The 23,591-nt window shown below is 57.8% G+C and overlaps 12 protein-coding genes across 12 annotated transcripts in view; 10 read left to right on the top strand and 2 right to left on the bottom strand.

The window, feature by feature from the left end:
- Positions 1-273, top strand: part of ACA1_183260 (uncharacterized protein) — a gene marked incomplete at both ends in the record, with an annotated part of 1,090 nt that extends 817 nt beyond the window's left edge. Inside the window, 2 exons of the mRNA XM_004345886.1 lie at positions 86-138; positions 174-273. Coding sequence (XP_004345936.1) covers positions 86-138; positions 174-273 — 153 coding nt within the window. The remainder of the gene's footprint in view (positions 1-85; positions 139-173) is intronic.
- Positions 274-473: 200 nt separating this feature from the next.
- ACA1_183270 (tyrosine protein kinase, putative) lies at positions 474-5,182 on the top strand (the record flags this gene model as incomplete). Its single annotated transcript, XM_004345887.1, has 13 exons — positions 474-563; positions 1,014-1,117; positions 1,231-1,754; positions 1,890-2,077; positions 2,159-2,250; positions 2,313-2,353; positions 2,449-2,570; positions 2,696-2,760; positions 2,866-2,926; positions 3,002-3,106; positions 3,229-3,375; positions 3,494-3,597; positions 3,655-5,182. 13 exons carry the CDS (start codon positions 474-476, stop codon positions 5,180-5,182), a joined length of 3,171 nt encoding a protein of 1,056 aa, XP_004345937.1.
- Positions 5,183-5,626: 444 nt separating this feature from the next.
- Positions 5,627-6,714, top strand: ACA1_183280 (uncharacterized protein; the record flags this gene model as incomplete). Its single annotated transcript, XM_004345888.1, has 2 exons — positions 5,627-5,705; positions 5,789-6,714. 2 exons carry the CDS (start codon positions 5,627-5,629, stop codon positions 6,712-6,714), a joined length of 1,005 nt encoding a protein of 334 aa, XP_004345938.1.
- A 796-nt stretch (positions 6,715-7,510) lies between these two features.
- Positions 7,511-8,566, top strand: ACA1_183290 (uncharacterized protein; the record flags this gene model as incomplete). Its single annotated transcript, XM_004345889.1, has 2 exons — positions 7,511-7,589; positions 7,623-8,566. 2 exons carry the CDS (start codon positions 7,511-7,513, stop codon positions 8,564-8,566), a joined length of 1,023 nt encoding a protein of 340 aa, XP_004345939.1.
- Positions 8,567-9,067: 501 nt separating this feature from the next.
- On the top strand, positions 9,068-10,046 carry ACA1_183300 (uncharacterized protein; the record flags this gene model as incomplete). The annotated part of the gene is made up of 3 exons (XM_004345890.1): positions 9,068-9,307; positions 9,444-9,669; positions 9,772-10,046. 3 exons carry the CDS (start codon positions 9,068-9,070, stop codon positions 10,044-10,046), a joined length of 741 nt encoding a protein of 246 aa, XP_004345940.1.
- A 141-nt stretch (positions 10,047-10,187) lies between these two features.
- ACA1_183310 (uncharacterized protein) lies at positions 10,188-12,408 on the top strand (the record flags this gene model as incomplete). The annotated part of the gene is made up of 10 exons (XM_004345891.1): positions 10,188-10,193; positions 10,288-10,351; positions 10,466-10,539; positions 10,651-10,764; positions 10,879-10,986; positions 11,124-11,264; positions 11,371-11,604; positions 11,729-11,798; positions 11,931-12,095; positions 12,191-12,408. 10 exons carry the CDS (start codon positions 10,188-10,190, stop codon positions 12,406-12,408), a joined length of 1,194 nt encoding a protein of 397 aa, XP_004345941.1.
- Positions 12,409-12,597: 189 nt separating this feature from the next.
- On the top strand, positions 12,598-13,796 carry ACA1_183320 (uncharacterized protein; the record flags this gene model as incomplete). Its single annotated transcript, XM_004345892.1, has 4 exons — positions 12,598-12,940; positions 13,127-13,218; positions 13,324-13,570; positions 13,681-13,796. 4 exons carry the CDS (start codon positions 12,598-12,600, stop codon positions 13,794-13,796), a joined length of 798 nt encoding a protein of 265 aa, XP_004345942.1.
- A 611-nt stretch (positions 13,797-14,407) lies between these two features.
- ACA1_183330 (Copia protein (Gagint-pol protein), putative) lies at positions 14,408-15,082 on the bottom strand (the record flags this gene model as incomplete). The annotated part of the gene is made up of 3 exons (XM_004345893.1): positions 14,408-14,704; positions 14,777-14,831; positions 14,895-15,082. The coding sequence occupies 3 exons, from the start codon at positions 15,080-15,082 to the stop codon at positions 14,408-14,410; spliced, it is 540 nt and encodes a 179-aa protein (XP_004345943.1).
- A 23-nt stretch (positions 15,083-15,105) lies between these two features.
- On the bottom strand, positions 15,106-15,834 carry ACA1_183340 (GagPol, putative; the record flags this gene model as incomplete). Its single annotated transcript, XM_004345894.1, has 1 exon — positions 15,106-15,834. One exon carries the CDS (start codon positions 15,832-15,834, stop codon positions 15,106-15,108), a length of 729 nt encoding a protein of 242 aa, XP_004345944.1.
- Positions 15,835-17,841: 2,007 nt separating this feature from the next.
- On the top strand, positions 17,842-19,217 carry ACA1_183350 (short chain dehydrogenase/reductase family; the record flags this gene model as incomplete). The annotated part of the gene is made up of 6 exons (XM_004345895.1): positions 17,842-17,979; positions 18,099-18,183; positions 18,288-18,360; positions 18,471-18,640; positions 18,792-18,830; positions 18,931-19,217. The coding sequence occupies 6 exons, from the start codon at positions 17,842-17,844 to the stop codon at positions 19,215-19,217; spliced, it is 792 nt and encodes a 263-aa protein (XP_004345945.1).
- A 167-nt stretch (positions 19,218-19,384) lies between these two features.
- Positions 19,385-20,278, top strand: ACA1_183360 (uncharacterized protein; the record flags this gene model as incomplete). The annotated part of the gene is made up of 1 exon (XM_004345896.1): positions 19,385-20,278. One exon carries the CDS (start codon positions 19,385-19,387, stop codon positions 20,276-20,278), a length of 894 nt encoding a protein of 297 aa, XP_004345946.1.
- A 163-nt stretch (positions 20,279-20,441) lies between these two features.
- Positions 20,442-23,555, top strand: ACA1_183370 (tetratricopeptide repeat domain containing protein; the record flags this gene model as incomplete). Its single annotated transcript, XM_004345897.1, has 12 exons — positions 20,442-20,729; positions 20,796-20,957; positions 21,036-21,245; positions 21,349-21,732; positions 21,798-21,922; positions 22,011-22,132; positions 22,236-22,370; positions 22,448-22,606; positions 22,676-22,775; positions 22,831-22,953; positions 23,350-23,414; positions 23,482-23,555. The coding sequence occupies 12 exons, from the start codon at positions 20,442-20,444 to the stop codon at positions 23,553-23,555; spliced, it is 1,947 nt and encodes a 648-aa protein (XP_004345947.1).
- Between the last annotated feature and the right edge of the window lie 36 nt (positions 23,556-23,591).

A 23,591-nucleotide genomic window follows, 5' to 3' on the forward strand; every position in this document is an offset into this window, starting at 1 on the left:
GCAAGTACCTCGTGATGGTTCTCATCGTGATCCTGGGCGCGCTCAAGGTCCTCGTCGGGTGCGTCATTTTTTTCCCGCTCCGCAGACTCTCACTCTACACTCGATCGAGTGTGGCGAGACATTCGCCACTAACGTGCGGTGTGTGTGTGTTGTGCGATGGTGTGTGCGGCTAGGTTGTGGAAGTGGTGGCTCAAGCGGGGAGGCCATGCAGGCGACCTGCGCAATCTCAACACGCTGGACGATGACCTCGACGTGTTCAAGACTGACATGTGAAGCTCAGAGATGACCACAAAAGAGAAGACGACGGGGCACAAGTCGCCCAAAGGACACCACAAATCGGCCCGATTTTCCTTTGCCTTTTCCCATTTTCAAGTAATAAACTGGGTTGAGCAACACCAATAAAGTGACAAATTATTATTAATTTTGACAAAAGAAAAGGCCGAAAAATAAAATTAAACCTTCGTTTTTGATAGATGCAACACAGCAGCGGCAGCGGACGTCCAACAGGAGGTGAGAACAAATGCAAGCTCTGCTCCACCAAATTCAACGCAGTCAATCGCAAGGTACCTTTGTTCTCAATCCAAGGAACTCGAGTTGATCCTCGTTCCCCACCTTGTCACAACTGCCGTTTTCCCTCTCTTCTTCATGTCTAACGATCTCTCCCCCCCCACTTCGCTTTTCCTTCGCTTTCTTCGTTCTTTTTTGGCACCTCGTAGCGCCACTGCAAAGTGTGTCGTACGTCTCCCCTCTCGCTCGCACCGCCTTCTCGTGACGTCGCCGGTCGGGTCTTGTGTTTGGGAGGCGATTCGACGCAGTCTAACAGTTTGCGCGTGCACGTTTCCACACGCGATCGTTCTAGGTGATGCCTTCTGCGCCAGCTGCTCCAATTACAGGGTCGCCGTCCCCCGGTTCGGCTACTCCAAGGTTTCCCTCTCTCTTCGTTCTTTCGCTCTTTCGTTCTTTCGTTCTTTCGCTCGCCGACTCACGCTTGTCTTCTGGTGCCGCGTCGCCAGCCGGTGCGCGTGTGCGCCAACTGCCACATGCGGTTCCTGCTCATCCGAAACGAGATCGACTTCACCTTCCTCTTCGAGGAGAAGGGACGACGTGGCAGCGAAAGGTCTCTCTTCCTTCTTGAACCTCTCGCACACTCGCACACGCACAAAACCGCACACGCACACGCACACGCCATGGCACACACGACTAACGATGTTGTGGTTGTTGTCGGCTCAGCCTCGATTCGGCGATGTCGCCTCGTGGCAGTCTGTCGGGCAGCAGCTCGCCCTTCATCACGCCCCGTCGCAGCGCCGACGGAAACGACGCTGACGACGACGACAGCCACGAGGAGTCGCAGCAGGCGGGCAAGCGCGGGTCGGACGAGGGCTCGGGCCTGTTCAAGCGCGGCGGCAGCAAGCGCCTGCTGCGCGTGGTCACCAAGAAGGGCAGCCACCGCGAATCGAGCGAGTCGGGCTCGTCGCTCTCGAGCTCGGGCAGCGGCGTGGTGGTGACGACATCATCATCTCTACAGTCCTCGTCCTCGTCATCGTCTTCGCCGTCGTCGCCATCGTCGGCGGCGCAGACGGTCGGCTCGTCGACGATGGAGTTCGATCTGAAGGAGCGCGACGTGCGCGAGGCTGTCGTGAAGCTGCAGCTACCCATCTTCTTCATCGACCGGCGCACGATCGAGGTGGTCCAGCGCAAGACGGTCGTCTTCAACGCCGGCGCGCCCATCCTGCTCTCCGGCCGCCCCTCCTCCGGTAGCCAACGAACCTTCGCCACTCGCTCCGTGTGCCACCAATTGGAATGCTAACAATGGCACACGCACCACCGCACACGCACATACCACACCGCACACGCACCACCTCACACTCACACGCACGCGTCGTGTACAGGCGATGGATTGCACTTGAAGCTGGCCGAGGTGAACATCGCGTTCTGGGTGCTGGGCGGTGAGGCGCAGGCGACCAACCACAAGCGGGCCAGCATGCGCAAGCAGAGGACCGGCAAGGGGAGCATGAAGTACGCCGTCATCCTCGACGGCCACCCGATCGCCGACGATAGAGGCCCCGACCGCACCGAGGTACGTGCCTCACTTGATGTCGTGCGTGTGTGGGGTGTCGTGCGTGTCGTGCGTGCTTACGGCTGTGTTCGTCGACAACAGCTCAGCGTCGTCTTCAAGAATCTGCAACTCTTTGATTGGCTGTCGTTTAGTCGCGCGATGCGTGAGTTGACCACCCTCACCACCATCCACCGGTACGAGTCCGCTGATTGGTGCGGAATGAAAGTTATTTTGTTGATCTCTTAATGTACAATAGAGCCGAGAATCCCAGCGGGAGCCCACGCATGCCGTCCAATGGTAAGAACATTGCTACCTCTTATTATTATTAAGTTTCATCGATTGTTTAAAATCATGTTCGGGCTAATTTGATTTTGTTTTTGACAACAACACAGAAATGGCGCCGTATTTCGTTCAGCTGTTGGGTGTGTGCGTGACCGACGGCTCCAACGGCCTGCAGATGGGCTTCGTCTTCGAGCCCATGACCAAGGGCTCCCTCCGCAATTGCCTCATCCAGGTTTCCGCCTCGCTTTCACACGGCACACGACACGACACGACACGACCAACGACACGACACGACACACATGGCACCCCTCGCACACTGTCTCACAAGGGAATGTGGATCGCGTGTGCCTGGGACAGTGCCAGGAGGAGCTGAACGAGCCCGAACTGACCTTTGAAATCGCGCGTCACATCGCCGTGGCCATGTACACATGGCTCTCTTCCCTCAAACCGCTCGTCGCTTTCTTCCTTCTTCTTCGTTCTTTGTTCTTCGTTCTTACCCCCCCCCGGGTGCGTGTTGCTGGCCGCAGGACGCTCCTGCACGACAAGTTCGGCTACATCCACGCCAACCTCTCGCCTGAAAACATTCTGGTTCGCGAACACATTCTTTGATGTATTGATGGCGAAGCCACGCGCAGGAACTGCTGACCGAGATCGTTGTAACAGGTCGCAGACGATTGGACGGTGAAGGTGGGCGGATTCGGCAATGCCGTGCGACCGGAGGGCATCCCCTACGCCGCGCGCTCGTCGCCCTCCCCGCGCTTCCACCTGGTACGACACACGCACCCCGGCCACGTCATCATGCGCTTCTTTGAAGTGAATTCATTTGGTATTATTTATTTTTACTTTATTTTGATTATTAATTCATTTATTGTTTGGCTGGTGACGTGCAGGCGCCGGAGGTGTTGAAGCGAGGCGAGTACTCGTTTGCGAGCGACGTATACTCGTACGGCATGATCCTGGTGGAGCTCACCACCCTCCAACCGCCCTACAAGCAGGAGCAGTTCAAACAGCTCCGCAAGATCACCGTACATACCGAGGTGCCTCACCCAACCCCTCTATTAATGCTGCACGCACGCACGCACGCACGCACGCACGCACGCACGCACGCACGCACGCACGCACGCACGATGACACTCACACCCACTTGTAACGCAGTTGGGCGAAGCGATCGAGTCGTACGGTCTGCTGCCGGCGTTCGACCAGACCATCGAAATCGGCGCCCTCATCTGCCAGTGCCTGTCAGTCGACCCCAAGGCCAGGTACTGCCCCCCCCACCCTCTCGCTCTTTTCTCTTTCGCTCTTTTCGGACCTAAAAGAATCGCGTTCGTTAGGCCCACGTTCGTGGAGATCGTGAAGCGCTTGGACGAGATGAAGGAGCAGTGCATCGCCGAGATGCGGTACAACATGAACAAGCGGGTGTCCAGAATGCCCAAGAAGAAGCCGAAGCTGACCGGCCAGGACCAACAGCAGCCCACGCTCCACGTGCGCATCAACGAAGCCGACAACACCGTGCAGGAGAAGAAGATCGATGACGTCGCCGTGCAGGAGAAGAAAATGATCGATGATGGCGCCGATCAGCGGCAGCAGCAGCAGACCAGCGAGCAGGGCGAGGGCGACGAACAAGAAGAAAGGGAGAAGGAGGGCGAGGTGAAGAAAAACGAAGGCGCGCCGGGCGACGACGACAACAAAGCGAAGGCGAAGAAGGAGATGGAAGAGGAGGCGGTCGCGGCAGCCAAGCGGAGGGCGGAGGAAGAGGCGGAGGAAATCGAAAGAGCGAAAGCGAAGAAGGAAGAAGCGATCGCGAAAGCGAAGGCGGCAGGGGAGGAGCGCGAGAGGCTGAAGAGAGAAGAAAGAGAGGAAAGCGAACGGCATTGGAAGCGGCAGCAGGAACTCGAAGAGGAGGCCGAGCGGGAGAAGGTGCGGGAGCGCATCCGGCAGATGATCCCCACCCGCGACGAGGGCAAGCTCGCCACCATGGCCAAGGTGGAGCAGCTCAAGGGCCGCGTCACATCATCATCATCACCTTCATCTTCATCGTCGTCTTTGTCGACAGAAACGCCGGAGGAGAGGCAACAAAGAGAGAAGGAGGAGCGGGCGCGACGAGTTCGCGAGTTGACCGAGAAGCGGCGGGTTGGAAGGCCTCAGCCCCAGCCAACTGCAGCGCCCGCGGCTGCGCCGGCTGTCGACAACACGGAAAAGGAGGAAGCGGAGGCGGCTGCGGCAGTGGAAGAACGAAAGCGAGAGGAAAGAGAAGAGATAGAGGCCGAAGAGCGAAAGCGAGAAAAAGACGAAAACGAAGAGAAAGAGGAGGCGGAGGTGGTGGCGGTAGTTGAGGAGAGCGAGGAGGATCGCAAGCGGCGGGAGCGGGACGAGCGGATGCTGAAGGTGAAGCAGATCGAGGAACGCATGAAGAAGCGCTCGTCGGCCTACGCCTCCCCGGCCTCCTCCTCGCCCGCCTCCCGCAGTCCGCCCACCAGCAACCCCGCCTCGTGCCGCTCCAGCGTCCGCACCACCCCCGTCGCTGTCGCTGCCACGTCATCATCACCAACCGCGACGCCGGGCCAGTCCGTCGACGGTGGCGAAGCCGACGCCGACGACGAGCAGCTGCTGCTGGAGCGGAAGCGGGGCCTGAGCATTACCGAGGCCGAGCGGCAGGCGCGGAAGAACATGGTGCGGGCCGGGAGGGAGCGGCAGGACAGCCTGGAGTGCACCGCGGCGCAGCTGGCAGCCGGCGGTGGTGGTGCGGACGACGGCATGGGGCTGGGCATCGTGGACGAGGTGGCTCGCATGATCGGCGAGCTGGCCGAACACGACGAAGACATCCGACGCCTCAAGCTCGTCTAAAAACCAAAAAAAAAGCAAAGAATTAAAATAAATCCATAAAATGCAATTACAAATAATTATATTACTGATTTGATTGTTGGTGTCACATGGCACAGCCCACAGGGACGGTGAAATGTCGATTAGGGGAGACGGCGGTGGTGCAGGGCACGGCTGGGCTGGTGTGTGCGAGGGAAGGCCAAAAGGGGGAAAGTCGAGGACAGGCTGGCATCGAACACGGGGCTGCCACGACTGCGGGAGCGCTGAGATGGGAGGGTGGCTCGTTTCCGCAGGGGTGAGCAGAAGAGCGGCTTACCGCGGCGTGTGAGTGGTTGCACTGCGCGGTTTGTTCAAAAACTGGAACTTCCAATGAGGAGCGAGTACCCGTGCCGCACTCGCGACTATAAAAGCCGCTCCAAACGCATTCGGCACCATCACTTCATCAACAAGGCAGAACACCAGCAAGCAATGAAGCTGAACCAGCTGATGACGCTCACCTTGGTCTGCCTGGGTCTACTGGCCCTGTTCGCCCTCGCTGACGCCCAAGGTTAGCCACATACCACACAATATCTTAACAGAAATGCACTACTATGTAGCAGGCTAACCTACCTTACATTGCTCCAATCACAGGAGTGTCGGACGATTACGGAGGCCGCGGTAATGACAATGATTGGCGCCCCCACCACGATTGTTCCGAGGATGACGAGGACGAAGACGACGGCAAGGAGTGCTACTGGAAGTGCCACAAGGTGTGCCGCCCCAAGAAGCCTTGCCACGGGTCCACTACGACCAGGAAGGAGACAACCACCACCCGGCAGCAGACCACCACGCCTGGTGAGACGACCACCACCAGGCAGCAGACCACGACTCCGAGGGAGACCACCACGACCAACGAGCAGACCACCACGCCTGGTGAGACGACCACGACCAGGCGGGAGACCACGACTACCAAGCAGCGGACCACCACGCCTGGTGAGACGACCACGACCAGGAAGCAGACGACGAGCCCGAGGGAGACCACCACGACCAAGGAGCAGACCACCACTCCTCGTGAGACGACCACGACCAGGCAAGAGACAACCACCACGCACCACCACTCGACCACCACGCCTGATCAGTGTTCGACCACCACGCGCCACCACTCGACCACCACGCCTGATCAGTGTTCGACCACCACGCACCACCACTCGACCACGACCCCCGATCAGTGTTCGACCACCACGCGCCACCACTCGACCACGACCCCCGATCAGAGCTCGACCACCACGCGCCACTACTCGACCACGACCCCCGATCAGTGCTCGACCACCACGCACCAGCATTCTACCACGACGCCCGATCAGTGTTCGACCACCACTCGCCACCACTCGACCACGACCCCCGATCAGAGCTCGACCACCACGCGCCACTACTCGACCACGACCCCCGATCAGTGCTCGACCACCACGCACCAGCATTCTACCACCACACAGCACCACTCCACCACGTCCCACCAGCCTGGTTGCAGCTCTACCACCACCAAGCAATGCACGGAAGGGGAGAGCCGCGGCGAGTAACAGGACAAAAAGACTGGGCTGCACCTTGGCGAGAACCAGGACGAGAATAACCGAGAGAAGCAGTACTGAGCGCCCAGCGCCAGAGAATCTCACATACTGACTGAGACACTTTTCATCAGTTTCCATAATAAAAGCTTTAGATCTTGTTGCAAGCAAGCTTGGCACTTACAACTCCAGACATAAAAAGTCGCATGCACATCTGGTGGGTTCCCATGTGGCAGCCTAAGGCGTGTGGTGTGTGTACCTTTCCATCACTATTCGTGTGTGCTTGTGAGTGTGCGGGTGCGTGTGTGCGGGTGCGTGAGTGTGGTGATCTTATGCAGTGCTCGACCCGCACCAGCCGTGCACTGTCAACCACTACCCACAAGCCGCGGCGGCCCAGTGGCTGTACTTCCAAATTTCCTTCTCTTGGAAAATAAAGGTCGCGTGAAACAAGGCACGGAGGAGGTGAAAAGTCGATCATCTGGGTCGCTCATGGTGCTGGGCAGCGCTGGATTGGTGTTGGTGTGCTCCGCCATAGTGAATTTCGAAGACCGGCTACATCAAGCACAGAGGCGCCATCCCTGTGGGAGTGCTGAGGTGGTCAGGTGAGTTGTTTCGAAAGGGGAGAGCAGAAGAGCGGCTTGCCGCGGCGTGTGATTTGTTGCACTGCGCGGTTTGTTCAAAAAAACTGGATCTACCAATGAGAAGCGAGTGCCCGCAGGGCGATTATAAAGAACAAGAACGCTCCAGTCCTTCATCTTCATCAACCTGCGCCACCAAAAGCAGCACAAGAAACCACTGCCAAGTTGAGAAGATGAAGCTGAACAAGTTGATGACGCTGACCCTGGTCTGCCTGGGTCTTCTGGCCCTCTGTTCCCTCGCCGACGCTCTAGGTTAGTTACATAACACGAACAACGAAACGGCAGGCATACACAACACTAAACCGCTCCTATCAGGAGGGGAAAGTGATGCCGCACGCCGTGGCGGGGACAAGGACTGGAGCCCCCACGACTACGATGACCATGGCGACAAGAAGTGCTACTGGAAGTGCGCCAAGGTGTGCCGCCCCAAGAAGCCGTGCCATGGATCGACCACTACGACGACCAGGAAGCTCAGCACCACTACCGGGCAGGAGACCACGACCTCCCCGCGGGAGACCACCACCACAACTGGTAAGCCCAGCACCACGACCCCCGAGCAGTGTTCGACCACGACCACGACCGAGAAACCCTGCACCACCACCCGTGAGCAGACCACCCCGTACCACACCACCACCACGACCGAGAAGCCCTGCACCACCACTCCCGGGCAGTGCTCCACCACCACGCCGTGCCACTCGACCACCACGACTGGGAGACCCTGCACCACGACCCCCGAGATGTGCTCCACCACGACCGAGAAGCCCTGCACCACGACGCCTGAACAGTGCTCCACCACGACCGAGAAGCCCTGCACTACCACTCCCGAGCAGTGCTCCACCACCACGTCGGAGAGGCCCTGCACCACGACGCCCGATCAGTGCTCCACCACCACTGAGAAGCCCTGCACCACGACTCCCGAGAAGTGTTCGACCACGACCGAGAAGCCTTGCACCACTACGCCCGAGATGTGCTCCACCACGACCGAGAAGCCCTGCACCACCACTCCCGAGCAGTGTTCGACAACTACGACTGAGAAACCCTGCTTGACCACGACCGAGAAGCCCTGCACCACAACGCCCGAGCAGTGCTCCACTACCACCGAGAAGCCCTGCACCACTACGCCCGAGATGTGCTCGACCACGACCGAAAAGCCCTACACCACGACGCCCGAGCAGTGCTCCACCACCACGCCGGAGAGGCTATGCTCCACCACAACCGTGAAGCCCTAAACCACCACGCACTGCCAGGGCGAACCGGGGGCAGAGAGTCTGCACCTCAGCAAGAATCAGGACGACGACAGCAAGAAGCTGCACGAAAAGATAATGTCGCAAACTTTGTCCAATCACAATCAAGCGAAACAACCCTTTGGAGGGAAATGTGGCGGGAAGCGGCCGAGAATCGTGGTGAAGGACAGTGGGATGTGGACACCAAGGGGACGGCACTTCGTGACCCACGGCACATAATTACTTCCCCACCATTTAGTCTTCTTCTGAACATTCCCTCCACCACCACCGAGTTTCATTCAACACACCCCCATTACGACAAACACGTATTCCCTTCTTCGCCACTTCCCCCACCACTTCTTCTCCTCCCCTGTCTGGTTGTTCTTGTCGTTCTTGATCGCGGCCTCTTCGCTCTTTTTGGCTTCGTTCTTTCTTCTTCCCTTGACGCCAACATTGCAACATCACCAACAACCGACAACTCATCGGCCCGACAACGACACAGAGAGCATGTTCTTCATGTCCAACCGCTTCCTGAAGGACCGCGCCGACGCCGGCGTTCAGCTGGCACGCAAGCTCAAGCACTACCGCGACATGCGGGACGAGGCCATCGTGCTGGGCCTCCCGCGCGGCGGCATCGTGATCGGCTACCACGTGGCCCACGAGCTGCGCCTCCCGCTAGACATGATCGTCTCCCGCAAGATCGGATGCCCCGGCCACGAGGAATACGCCGTCGGCGCTCTGGCCCAGGTACTCTATCATTTTATTTATATTTTTACTTGTACTATTTCCAGATTATACGTCTGCATTGATATATGTCTACAACAAATGGTTGCAATGTGACCGGAATGCAGTGAAGTTTATGAAGTTCTTTTTTTGCTTACAGGATGGCAGTGTGGAGCTGGAGCATGACACGCTTCGTATGATGCACCTCTCGGAACGGGACCTGCAGCCGACGATCGACAAGGAGCGGAGGGAGGCGCAGCGCCGGCTCAAGGCCTACCGCGGCGACCGGCCAACGCTGGACCTCACCGGCAAGATCGCCATCCTGGTCGATGACGGCATCGCCACCGGCTCCACCGCCAAGGCCTCGCTGCGCATGCTTCGCAAGAGTACGCACCCAGCAGGACCTTATTAGGTTTGGAATTTCAAGTATGCAAACCGCACGACACGACACGCACGACCGCACACGGTCAACGATACACCTCCCGCAGGCAACTGCAAGAAGGTGGTGTTGGCCGTGCCGGTGATGCCGGCCGATCGTGTGCGCTCGTTCGCGGCGATGGTCGACGAGCTGGTGTACGTGCAGGCGCCCAAGGACTTCCACGCCGTGGGCCAGTTCTACGAGCGCTTCGACCAGACCGAGGACGAGGAGGTGCTCCACCTCATGAAGCTCAACGCCGACGAGCTGCAGCAGTGGCAGGCCGAGGCCAAGGGTGGAGTCGCCCAGGACCGCGAGCGCACCTACAGCCAAGCTGCGGCCCACTAATCGGCACACAGCACTCGCTTCTCCGCCACTTCCTTGATTCCCTCCACTTCATGCAACAAATAAATAAACAAATTAATCATTTCACACAAGATGGAAAAAGGAAACAAGAGTGAAAAAAGATAGAAGAAGTTGTTCATCAACATGTACGTACGTGCTGCAGGGTGCATGAATGAGGCCATTTATTGAACAATTATTAATTGTTTATTTGTCCAACCTAAACAACAAAAATAGGGAACAGCAGGAGGGCAGCAGGCCAAGGCAGGAGCGCTTCACCTCACACCTGCTCCTCACCAACGACGAGATACGTGCGCTCGGTAAAGCCCCCCATGGCCTTTTTTATTATTCTACTTAATAATAATTTCATAAATCAATAAAAATACGAAATTCTGAACTCGTGTGCCCCCCCCCCGAGCACACAGGTATCAAGGAGGCAAATATTGAGCAGTTCAGGCGGCAGCGCTACCAGGCGGCCTTTGGTATCGAATCCTGGCACGTGCTTTACCACACGCCAACGCACAGGCACACCACAAAACGCTGATCGGAGAGGCTCTTCTTCTTCTTCTGTTCTGTTTCCTCGTTTGGGCACAGGTACGACGAGCTGCAGGACCACACGTTCTACACGAAGTCGGTCCCGCTCTCCTACCGCGAAGCGGAAGCGCTGAGCAGGTACCACTACTCCCTCAGCCCCAACCGCGTCTCCGAGCCCCTCTCCGACGAGGTACGCACGCACGCACTCACCGCACACCGCACACCGCACACCGCACAAGGCCCGGCCGTTCATGAAGGTGGCGCGCTGACGTGTGTGGGGTGGTGCCGCGTGGGTGTGAGACAGGACAAGAAGCTGGTGAAAGAGCTGGAGGAGCGGCTCGATGAGGCGATCAAGGGCGACGGGAGGCTGGCCCACGGGGCGTTCATCAAGCTCGACACGCGCAGCCCCAAGGTTGTCGCTTGCCCTCTCGCAACTTGTCATCTTCTCGACCTAACATGTGTGCATGTGGTGTGTGCGGTGACATGTGCGTGTGTGTGCGTGTGCGTGTGTGTGTGTGCGGTGTGTGCTGTGTGTGTGTGTGTGTGTAGGACGTGGTATTGTACGACTTTGAGAACCAGCAGGTGAAGGACCTGGTGAAGGCGGAATTGGAGGAGCTGTACCGCAACAAGAGGAAGCAGCAAGCCGGTGGCAAGGAAGCGGCCGAAGAGGATCTCGTCCTTTCTCCTTCGGTACACGACACGACACGACACACGCACCACCGCACACGCACACACGCGCGCGCGCACACACACACACACGATTGACGTGGTGTGTGCGTGTGGTGTTCCATCATAGGGCAAGATTAGTGTGTCGAGAGCGGAGCGCGATGACAATGAGGAGACGAGCACCTTCGTGGTGGCGACGAGCCGAGCGATGAAGATCACGAGCGGGAGCGAGGCCCTCTACCTGCTGGCCAAGAGCGACCGCATCAGCGAGGACCTCAACAAGATCCTGCCCTACGGCGAGCAGCACTTCGACCTCAACCTCATCCTCCGCGAGTGGCGCGACGAAGTCATCGAACGACCCCAGGTATTTATTTAATAGTTTTATTTTTCTATTTAGTTCAATTCTATTTATGTGTATAATTAAATATTTAAAATTTAATTAATATTCGCTTATTATTTCTTTTATATTCTGTCTAAATGTGGCGCAGTACGAGTTCCGGGCGTTCGTGCACCAAAACCAGCTGAACGCCATGTCGCAGTACTTCTGCTTTTGTAAATGTACGTACGTCCGGCTCCCCTCGCTCGGTTCCGCTGTCGTAGAGACAAAATTAGTTTAGGCTCTGACTCTGACGGCGTGTCTGTGTCGTGTGTGTGTCGTGTGTGTGTGTGTGTGTGTGTGGATTGTCACAGACGATGACCTGATCGCGCGGGAGGAAGAGGTGAAGCGGACCATCCTCGACTTCCACGAGAGCATCAAGGACAAGATCTCTCACTCGAGCTACGTGATCGACTTCTACCTCACCAGGGACAACCGAGTGCTCATCATCGAGCTCAACCCCTTCCACAACGGCGCTGGTACATCTCTATTCTCGTGCGCGTGCGCGTGCGTGTGCGGCGGTGCGCGTGCGTGTGCGGTGCCGGTGTTGACAGTGGTGGTGGTGCGAACGCAGGCGCGGCGCTGTTCAGTTGGGCGAGGGACAGGGAGCGGTTCATGCACGGCCCGTTCGAGCTGCGCATCACCAAGGAGCTCAAGGAGAGCCCCAAGGAGATCCTACCGCCCTTCTGGGTCCGCTTCATCGACTCCTGCTTCGACCACCCCGACGACGCTCCGGCCACGCCCGCCGCCTCCGCCAAGCAGAACACCGAGAGCAGCTGCGTCCTGTGCTGACAGGCTTGTAGAATTGGATCACTATTTTCAATAATTTTTCAATAATTATTTATTGGAATTATTATTTCGAGTTTTCGGGCGATGGTTCACGTCCCCCGAAAGAGGCAAAAGGCCGACAACCACCAACACTAACTAAAGCAATACAACCACAACGACGACACAACAAACGCCGCAACCAAGACACGAAACATGAAGCCAACGTTCCACGCGCATCTGAATGTGAGCGACCTTATACTCGGCGTGGCGGCCATGTCGCGCTGCGACCACGGCTGCTCGCACCAGTGCCACCACCGCGCCCGCCACCGCCCCGCTCGCCACTGCGCTCCGCCCCCCTGCGCCGTGGTCCACGTGGCCGCCCCGCCGCCCGCGCCGATGACGACGACGGGTGCCTACATCCGCATCGTGCGGGCCAGCTACGGGGCCGGCGGGCACTGGCTCGACGTCACGGACGTACTCCAGCGGCTGGTTATGGGTCAGGGCGGCCTCTCGCTCAACGCCTTCGGCAGCCGACGCAGCATGAACGCCCTCTTTGGTTCGCGTCTCACCCCCCCCCCAACCGTCATTTTCGTCTTCGTTCTTTTTGGGTTCGTTTTTTCCGTTCTTTCCCCATCACCCTCGTTCTTCGCTGTTCTTGTTCATCTTCGTCGCCTAGTTCGGGTTGGTGAGCTTGTTGCAAACGTCCGATTAAAAAAACGAACTAAAGTTTTTGCCAAAACAGGTGATCCCATCTACGGCAAGGCCAAGAGGCTCGAGTTCACCTACGAGGTCGTCGGTCAGCCCAAGTCCCTCACACTGTCCGAGGACCGCAAGGTGACCTTACATTCCACGCATTCATTGTACTGTTGTGGTGCGTGTGTCGTGTGGCTCACAATCTATGGTTGCGTGTCGTGTCGTGTCGTCGCGGTGCAATAACAGCTCAGCTTGACGATGGCCGACATGTACCACCAGAGCGTGGGCGCGCACGTCGCGGTGCCGCAGGAGGCGGCCCACTTCAGCCTCGTGCTCCTGCAGAGCTCCTACGGCATCGGCGAGTGCCGCTACGACGTGGCCTCGGTGCTCGGCAACATGGCGGCCCAGCAGGGCGGGAGGGGCGTGACCGCCTTCGGCTACTTCTTCTCGCCCAATGGCTGCATGAACAAGGCCTTCGGCGACCCCGCGCCAGGTAAACAACCTCGCACACGTGTTGCGCGTCCTGTGTTGTGTGTATCGTGTGTGTTGCGTGTGTCGTGTCGTGTCAGGTGGGCTAAAGTGAAGGTCATCGCAAACACATAGGGATGGATAAGGACTTGCGCGTATCGTACATCTGGCGCACGCCCGTCATGAGCTGCTCGGCGGCCGAGGACCAGCAGGTGCACCTCTCCTACGCGGCCCTGAGCCCGTGCCTTTGAAATGGCGTGTAGTTGAAAAATACATGTATATCTCTGAAAATATATCCCACGCCTCGCGTAACGTGGAAGACTGCATTTATTTCGATGGGTGGTTTCCTACTCGGGTGTGGAAGGGATGGCCGCGAGTGAGCGACAAGTGAGCTTGTGCATCACATACAGCGTCATCAGCTCCTCGCGAAAAGTGACAGTCAAGTTGGTCTCGAGGCCGCTACCTAGAAGAAGCTCTAGCAGGATGATCCCTGCCGCAAACATGTCTGACAGGCCCCATGTGGCTGATTCTTCACCACTGACGGGATGGAGATGTTAGCGGGCACAGCAGTGCCTTTGAAGTGTTGAGCAGAGGAAAGAAAGGGGACGAGAGGAGTGACGAAGATGAAGAGAAAGACAAAGCGTTGTGCTTTGTGCGTTTCCGTTTTATTGGGTAAAACTAGGAAGACACCTGTTTTTAGTCGTGGATTATTGATGGGAAAATTCCGTCGTACGCCGAGGGCAGCTCACAACGGAGGAAGGAGTTCCTTCCTACGCAACACGCCCCATGAGCGAACTCGGCGGGCAGACTAGGCTCAGGAGATCGCAGAGTGACTCGGTGCGGTCTCGACTGAGCGACTTGGTCAGCAGGTCTCGGCCGGCATCGTGTCGGTCGGTTCGTAGAGCAGGCGCGCCCCATGAGTGTCGACCTGGTCGCGTAGGAAAGCCACTTTGATGGCGTAGTGTTTGGAGCGTTGCACGTGTTCTCCAGGTTTCGAATTGGCGATCGTCAGAGCCCCTTGATTGTCGGAGTATAACGTGATCGGGTAGTCGCGGGTCGGCAGAAGCTCGCCGTAGAGGTCGTGAAGATGGACTGCCTCTTTCATCGCTTCGACAAGCACGTTGAGTTCGGCTTCGGTGGTTGACGTGGCGATGCATTTCTGCGTGCGGGAGCCCCAGCGGATCGGCCGGAGTAGACAAAGACAAGACTGGTGGTGGACTTGCGCATGTACTGGTCGCCTCCAGTTGGCATTGGCGAAGCCAAGCGGGTGGTCGTCAGCATCTCCACTGCCTGTGCGATCGTAGCGAATGGCCAGTTCAAGAGTCATCTTGAGGTATCAAATCACACACTTTGCTGCCTTCCAGTGTTGACGTCCAAAGGCGTTGACGTGACGACTGAGGGAGTTGACGGCAAAGGCAATGTTGGGTTGTGTGGCAAGCGCAATGTAGTTGAGGCGCCCCACGGTGGAGCGATACGGCAGCTCAATGTCTTCGTTGTTTGTCCTCTCTATCTTTGGCAGTTGGAGGTTGAGCTCCATTGGCGTGTGGATCGGTTTTGCTTTCACGAGGCCGAAGTCACGAGCTCGTGGATCTTCCCCGCCTGTCGTAGGTAGATGGCGCCCAAGCCTTGATCTCGTAGCACCTCCAGTCCCAGGACCGACTTGGCTTCTCCAAGGTCTTTCATTTGGAAACCCTGGTGCAGGAGAGCCTTGATGTCCTCGATCTGGTCGTTAGGCGAGATGATCATGCAGTCATCGATGTAGATGGCAACGAAGGAGGTCTTGTTGTCGTGCACTCGGACGTAGATGCAGGGGTCGAGTCGGGTCGGCCAGAAACCGTGTTTCTTCAGGTAGGCATTGATTGTTTGATTCCACTCGAGTGGCGCTTGTTTTAGGCCGTACAGGCTCTTCTGAAGCCTGCAGACGTAGTCAGGGTGGTCCTGGTCTTCGAAGCCCTCAGGTTGCTGCATGTAGATCTCCTCACTGAGGTCGGCGTTGAGGAAGGCGTTGTCCACATCCATCTGGTGTACCTCGAGGTTGAGTGCAGCTGCGATGGCCAGTAGCAGTTGAAGGTTCTTGAGTTGGATTATGGGCGCGAATGTTTCATTGAAGTCCACCCCTGGCAGTTGCAAGTACCCCTTTGCCACCCACTGAGCCTTGAAGTGATCAATTGAGCCGTCTGCCTTGCGCTTCAGCTTGAACAGCCAACGAGCGCCGATGGCCTTGCGCCCTTTTGGTAGCCTCTCAAGGGTGTAGGTGGTGTTCCTTATGATGGTGTTGAATTCCTCCATCATCACCTGTATCCACTCCTCAGCTTCTGGGCTGTCAACTTGCTTCTTTGTATGATGTTGGAGTGGTGATGGGTGCCTTGGGCTCAGTGACTACAAGTGCTCAAAAATCCTTGTTGAAGATGGCTCTATTTGGTTGGCGCTTACAGCTCAGAGGCTTCTTTGGTGATGGCCATGGTTGGCGGTGCCTGTTGGTTGTATGGTTGGCAGCAACAGGGGCAGCATGGTCGGCAGCAACAGGGGCAGCATGGTTGGCAGCAACAGGGGCAGCGTGGTCGGCAGTGACACAGGCAGCGTGGTCAGCGGTGACACAGGCAGCATGGTCAGTGGCAACACAGGTGGCGTGGTTGGCGGCGATGCAGGCGGCGTGGTCGGTGGCAATGCAGGCGGCATGATGTCAAAGCTGGTCCTGGTGCATGGGGTTGGAGTGGGAACCAGATTGATTGGGTCAATGGTGAGCAAGGGTGCTGCCATGTCAGCCTGTTTGACTTGGATTTCAGCATGTTCATTCAGAGTGGTAGGGACATCATTGAGGCTGTGTTGGAACATGACATTCCTCATCTCAATGATCCACCCATTCACCAGGACATGGGTGGCCTTGCCTTGCTGGCACACTACACACTCAGCCAGTCCCATGGCTGGCCACTTGATGCCTTGCTCCTTGAGGATTGTGTGTAGATGGCTCTCACAGACATGCCCAAGGTGGTGGTGAAGCTTGTTCACATCAACAGTGTACTTTGTGGCAGTGAGGGCCTGAGCTGGCAGCAGTGGTGGGATCAGATGGATGGGCAGCCATAGCATGTTGCCATCCAATCACACTTGCAGGATGATCTTGCTGTTGGCTGTGCAAACTTGGCACCCATTGTGGTTCATCTGGATCTGGTGTCTGTTGCAGGTGATGAGAGCAGTTGACACCAGGTTCTTGGCAAGCTCAGGCGTGAAGAGGACGTGTTGCAGCACTACCTGCTGAGGCTCACCATTGACCATGGTGGTGGCCCTGAGCGTGCTGTGTCCAAGAACTGGGCACTGGTGGTTGTTGCCCAGGAGCAGGCCACAGGTGTTGTCCTTGTGCCCAAGTGGTGTGCAGCCAAATGTGCTGGCTCATGCACAAACACTGTGACTGAGGAGACCAGCAGTGAGGACAAGACCATGCTCTCTGTCACCAATCAGGTCAACACCATCTCTGATGAGACCAACTGCTGGTACCTATGTCAATCTGTGATGGTTGTTGCTGACTGGCTTGGGCTTGTGATCTTGATGTCAGTTGGTGTTGAGCTTGCTGCATGTCTGTCCCACTGTGTTGACCGCAGTCAGTTGGCTTCATGTGGTGAAAATGCCATCTTGTTGACAGATCAGGCGCTTGGCTCAATCAATGTCAATCTTGTCCTCAGACTTGATGACAGCGCAGGTGGTGTTGTACTCAGGTGGCAGGCCATCAAGAATTGCAAGTAGTTGGTAGGCCAAATCAGCCACCATTCCACTCTCTTCAAGTTCAGCCTGCACAGCTTCAATCCAAGCAAAGAAGACTTTGATCTCCTCCTCAGGCTTGCAACAGATGCTGACAAAGTTACAAAGGAGGTCCATGCAGGTGGCATTGGTCTTAGGCCACAGCTCCTTGTTGAGGTGCTGCATGATTGCTTGTGGATTGTCTTCCTTCCCCTTGATCATGGATCAGAAGGTGACACATGAAGATGGTGTAGTGCGTGAAATTACCTAGCCTTGTCAGCGCCCCGCGATGATCCACTTCCACAAGTGGTCGTCATCACCGCGCCACAATGGAGTGGGAATTCCATTGTTTGCGGTGCTTTTATGGCGCGTTTTGGATCCCAGTTCGTTTCGTTCGTTTTTTGCGTTTCGAAACGGCAAATTGGTCACTTGACCTTCTGTTGGTGGACCATTTCCAAAAGCGGGGCAGGCTGAAGAAATTGTGCGGAGGAAACTCCCCGAGGGAGAACCCTGGTTTTTTTTTCCGCGTCAAGTCACAGCAAAGGAGCTCCTCCTCGTTGTAACATGGAAATCGACAAGCTATTCGGGGTGAAGGGCAAGGTAGTGCTGGTTACCGGAGGTGGCCGAGGCATCGGCTTCATGATCTCTCAAGGCTTCGTGCGCAACGGCGCCACCGTCTACATCGCCTCACGCTCCAAGAAGGTTCTTGCTTGTTTCATTTTATAATTTATACGATAATAATAATGTTCTCTAACAAATAAAATAATAATGTGAAAATAATAATGTGATAATAATTCTAGATTTATTTGTTGCTGCGTCAGGAGTGCGATAAAGCGGCGGAGGAGCTGACCGCGGCTGGGCCGGGCAAGTGTGTGGCTCTGTCGTCCGCCAACATCTCTACAGCGGGTGCGCGCGTGCGTGCGCGTGCGGCCATGTGGCGCGAGCAGTTGCTGCTGAACAAGTTTGCGTCTCACACGCGGACTATTCTACATGTTGGTGGTGCGCTGCAGAGGGTCGCAAGAAGGTGGTGGAGGAGCTCTCGTCACTTGAAGACCACCTTGACATTCTCGTCAACAACTCGGGGTAGCTCGTGCTGACCTTATCAACTCACACACCACACACATCAACCGCGCACACACACAACACACACAGCACACGCCCCTGATTTGGCGTTGGGGTGGATGATGTGGCAGGTGCACGTGGGGTATGCCGATTGAAGACTTTACCGAGAGCGCGTGGGACAAGGTGATGGACCTCAACGTGAAGGCCCTCTTCTTCCTCACGCGCGACCTCCTGCCGCTCCTTCAAAAGAAGGCCACCGCTGTCGACCCCGCGCGAGTCATCAACCTCGGCTCCATCGACGGTGCGTTGTAATCTCCGTGTTTTGGCGTTGTGCGGTCGATCTCTTCGCCAAGAAGAGAACACCACACACGACACACACGACACGACACACACACCAACGTACACCCGCGATTGATTCACTCTCATCAGTCTCCATCTCCCGCCGCACGCAGGTATTCGCATTCCCACACTCGAGACCTATCCGTATTCCGGTACCGCTTCATCTTCTTTTTTTCCGGCCTCACCCACACCGCGCGAGCAAAGTGCTGATCGGGTGGTGTGCGTGTGTTGTGTGCGTCGTGTGCATGACAGCTAGCAAGGCGGCAGTCCACCAGCTGACCCGAGTGCTGGCCAATCGCCTGGCCAGCATGAACATCACGGTCAACGCCGTAGCCGCCGGCCCGTTCGAGAGCAAGATGATGGCCGAGACGCTGCGTACGTTCGGCGAGCTGCTCAAGGCCAACGTGCCGCGCGGCCGCATCGGCGAGCCGGAGGACATCGCCGGCGCGTGCATCTTTCTCGGCTCCCGAGCGGGCGCGTTCCTCACCGGCGCTGTCATCCCGCTCGAGGGCGGCATCCTCTCGGCCGCTCGCCTGTGATAGCGCTGGGAGGCCCACGGCCAATTCGAGGAAATTGAAATTCCTTGCTTTTCTCACTTTCGATCAGAGGGGACGATTTCCGCATCGCTACATCATCAACATACATTGCGGCTGTAGCTGCAAATATCAAACTCAGCCGTAAGGACATAGGCGATCGAAAAGAAAAAATGAGACGAAGCTCTTCAGCATTCACATCATGGGGCGGCGGGGCCATTCGCTCTGCGGCTTCATCTTCATTCTCGTCAGCGACCCTCGCCTCCTCTTCCGGCTCCCGCTTCATCTCTTCCACCTCTTCTCCGTCTTCCCTTTCGACGCTACTCAAGGCTCAGCGATCTTCGGCCAGCCCCTCGTCATCGCTTCTCAATCGATCCCTCGCCACCAGGCCCAGCATGGGCGGGCGATTGCCATTCGCATCGGCAGAGGCCAACCCCTCCGCGGCGCGCACCGGCAGCATCTATGGAAGTGTGAATGCCACATCGCTCCTAGCTCCCCTCTCCGTGGCCGCTACTCGCGTAGCCGGATTGGCCACATCATCGAGCAAGGTCGAGAGCGAGGAGGCCGATGAGCCCTCGTCACGGAGTCGCCCCTCGGCCACGGCATCTCCACCACCAGATGCCCAGGCCGCCTTGCCATCTTCGGCTGAAGCTGAAGCCAAGCCGAAGCTGGGCAAGATCCGCACATTCCTCAAGAAGTACGGCGCGGTGGGCGTGGTGACCTACTTCGGCCTCTACGGTGCGACGCTGGCCTCCTTCTACGGCGCCTACTCGAGCGGCCTCCTCTTCGCGGGCGACGTCGTGGGCCTCATCGAGTTCCTTCATCTTGGCGACTTCTTCGACGAGTCGCTACTCACGCCCAAGGTGGGCAACTTCGCTCTGGCCTGGGTCTCCACCAAGTTCACCGAGCCGCTCCGCTTCGCCATCACCCTCGGCATCACGCCGTCCATCTCCCGCTGGTGGACGGGACACCACCAGCACAAGCTCGAAGCCAAGAGGGAGAGAGAAGAGCAGCAACAGAAGAAGGAGGAGGAAGAGGAAAACGCCAACAGCAGCACCAAGCACTGACCACTGTGTACGCGCAGAATTTATTAATTATTTTTAATGGTTATTTTCTTTGCTTGGAATGCGTGGTATGTCTCGGCTGGGGGGAAATAACCGAGCACCCTCAGGAAAAAGAAATAATAACTCTTGTTTTTTGGGGGCGAGCGTAGAAGAAGAGGAACAGAGGATGCAGGAGGCGAGGGAGAGAGGGAATGAAGCGTTCAGGAAAGGCGAGTTGAATGCTGCGCTGCGGCACTACGAGGAGGCGCTGACCTACGGTGTGGCGGTGCCGCACGTGGGCGGAGTCGGTGGCAGCGTGGGGGGGAAGGGCCCAGGCGGGGGCGGAGGAGGAGGGCAGCTCATCCAGTGCCTCATCCACAGTAACATGGCCGCCGTCTACTTGCTCAAGCAGGACCACGCCAAGGCTTTGGACCACGCTACGCGCTCGGTTGCCCTCGACCCCACCTTCGCCAAGGTACCTCTTTGAATGGCCGTAACGCCTCTGCTGGCCGCTGCTGGGCTGACCTCTCGTCCATCCTAGGGGCACTACAGGCGGGGGAAGGCGCTTCAGGCTCTGGGCAAGACCGGAGAGGCCGTGGAGGCCTACGGCAGGGCTCTCCAGGCGACTCCTCCCTCCGAAGAGGTCGTTCGGGCCGAGGTCAAAAGCTGTCTTGAGTCCGCTCGTCTTGTCGGTGCAATCAAGGTGCTCGCTCGCATATGCGCTACTTAAGCTCTCGCATACCAGGCATGCCATACCTCACACTGTTCCTTCTCGGTCTAGGCCTACTATGGTGACCTCCAGAAGAAGCCTGGAGTGTCGCAGTGCGTTGTGGAGGTGAAGCAGATCGACGGTCACAAGGGCAAGGGCGTGTTTGCCAAGCAGGCTGTGGATGCTGACGACACGCTGCTCCGAGAGCGGCCTCTGGTGAGCGCGGTCAAGTACCCGCCCAACCACATCATCACCGGCAAGCCTCGCAGGCGCGTGTTCAAGGTTTCGTGCGATCCCTGCGTGTCGCGCTGCGGCTGGACCTCTGTCTTGAGCTTGATTGCGTGCGCTTGACTCGCATCCGTGTGTGTTCCTTTGGTCCCGCCAGACCTGCGACAACTGCATGCGCTACGTGGACGACTTTGACTGGAAGGCCTACTTTGGGCTGATGCTGAAGGGTATCGAGGACTCGAAGAAGGCGCCCAACCCCGAAAAGCCCCTGCCACCCGATGTAGACCAGTTTGCGGTACTGCTCCCCTTGCGCGCTCCTCACCCGCGCGAGGCCGCCAGCACTGCTGACGCGCGCCTCAACCCCTTCATTCAGAAAATCCTGGTGCAAGGCCAGAACCTTGCCGAAGCCGTGATCCAGAAGCAAAGCCCGGCGGTGCCGTGCCCCCACTGCGCGGGAGACCTGGCCAAGCCTCCCCCCGTACTGTGGCAGTCCGTCTTCCGCGCCTATCCGAGCCTGCCGCCGGCCGAGTCCTACCAAGAAGTACCACCAGCCTCCCCACCGCCGAATATTCGCTTGGCTGAACCTTTGGATTGGCCCAATGTTAGGTGTACTGCTCCGAGTCGTGCAGGAAAGAGGCCTGGGAGAGTCATCACCACAGCTTGTGCCCAGGCCAACTGGCAGAGAACCAGGGCAAGCACTTTGCCCTGCTCAACCTGCTCATCATGTACCGGTATGGCTCAACTCTCATTCATGGCCTCGCCTCAAGTCAGCCATGACCGGTCTCTCTCTGACTCTCCACCGGCTGGCTGAGGGCTCAGGGAGGTGGGCTACCACACCATCGCGATGATGCTGCGCATTCTGGCCCAGAAGGCGAAGCATCAGCAGGAAGCCAAGCCTGACGCCGTATTTCCCTTTGATTTCTTCACGACCGACTCCGAGGGTACGTCTCTTCCGAGTCATAGCAAACAACACACAGCAAACGACGCACTACACAGAACAGCGCTGATGGGCCATGCGTATGTGTGTGTGTGGTTGGTATTCAGAGGTTCCGTTGCCGCCGCAGCGCGTTTACAACGCTGAAGCCGGCCAGTTCACTGAGCCCACCGCCGCGGACCTCGAGCACCAGCACAACATGCAGCGCCAGATCTGCGACCTCATGCAAAACCTCTTTCCCGACCGTACGGTCCTCGCCTCTTTAGCCACGCCGCTCGGCCTGGTGGCTCACGTGTTCGTTTTTCGCTTGGCCGACACTCAGTGACCTGGAGCGCCTACCAGCGCCTCCAGGCTCGCATAGCTATGAACGCGCAACAGTGTGCGGTGCCCAGCGTGCCTAGGGAGATTGCTACTTTTCTCGCTCGCTGCTTCCCCACCGAGGATCTGGGTTTCGATCTCAAGACAGGCACGTCTTCTCACAGTGTCGTGTGTGTCGTGTGTGTCGTGACTGTTTCTCGGTGTGTGCGCTAAACGTTCCCGGGGACCACAGAGGGGGTGGCCATGTACGCGGTGGCGTGCTCCGTCAACCACTCGTGCGTGCCCAACGCGTACCATGCCGAGAGCGAGATCGACAACTCGATCACCCTCAGGTAAGTCGACACCACAGCCCCTGGGCAATTAAGGCCTGAATTGGTGCGACACCAGGGCGATGAAGAGGCTGAAGAAAGGCGACGAGGTTGTCATCACCTATCTGGACGAGAGCAAGGGCGCATTGACCAAGAGCGCCAGGCACGATGCCCTGTGGCGCAAGTTCCTCTTCCACTGCCGGTATCTCACCCTTCCCGACCACAACAATCGCACACGACACATGACACGCACGACACACGCACGACACACGCACCAACCCAAGGCCCAATCATGTGTGCGGTTGTGCAGGTGTGCGCGTTGTGGGGGCGAATAGCTGTTCAGAGGCCTCCCCTTCCTCACGCATTTGCCCATAAAAAAGGCGCCTCGGCGGTTTCGCATGCCATGCCCTCGCCCAGGAAGAAGCTCGGGTGCGGCATCTGGTTGTAGCCCACGTTCTGACCCGCCACAGCGGCAATAGTTGTGGTCGTGCAGGAGCGTCACCAGTCGATGCTGTGTCGGGTGGTTCGTCGTGTTGTTGCGCAGGGCCGAGCTTTCCTCGGTACGCTACACCACCTCCTCCCTCCAGTTGCCCAGCAGGTCGGCCTGCAGGCACGGCACGCCTCTTATCGTGTGGACCGCCGCGCCGGTGGCCGTCATCAGGGGTACCAGCCGGCTCTCGGCCCAGTCCCACTCGCTGATCGTGATGTTGTCCAGCTGCTCGGGCAACAGGTCGCCGTCCCGCCAGATGCCGAGTGTGCATCGACGGCGTCGCGTCGGTGATCTTCTCGCCCGCGGCCGTGTAGAGGCCAGGCACGTAGCGCGCGCACCTCCTGGCCCGG

Source organism: Acanthamoeba castellanii (genome assembly GCF_000313135.1).
Source record: "Acanthamoeba castellanii str. Neff unplaced genomic scaffold scf7180000084745, whole genome shotgun sequence".
NCBI classification, from domain to species: Eukaryota; Discosea; order Longamoebia; family Acanthamoebidae; genus Acanthamoeba; species Acanthamoeba castellanii.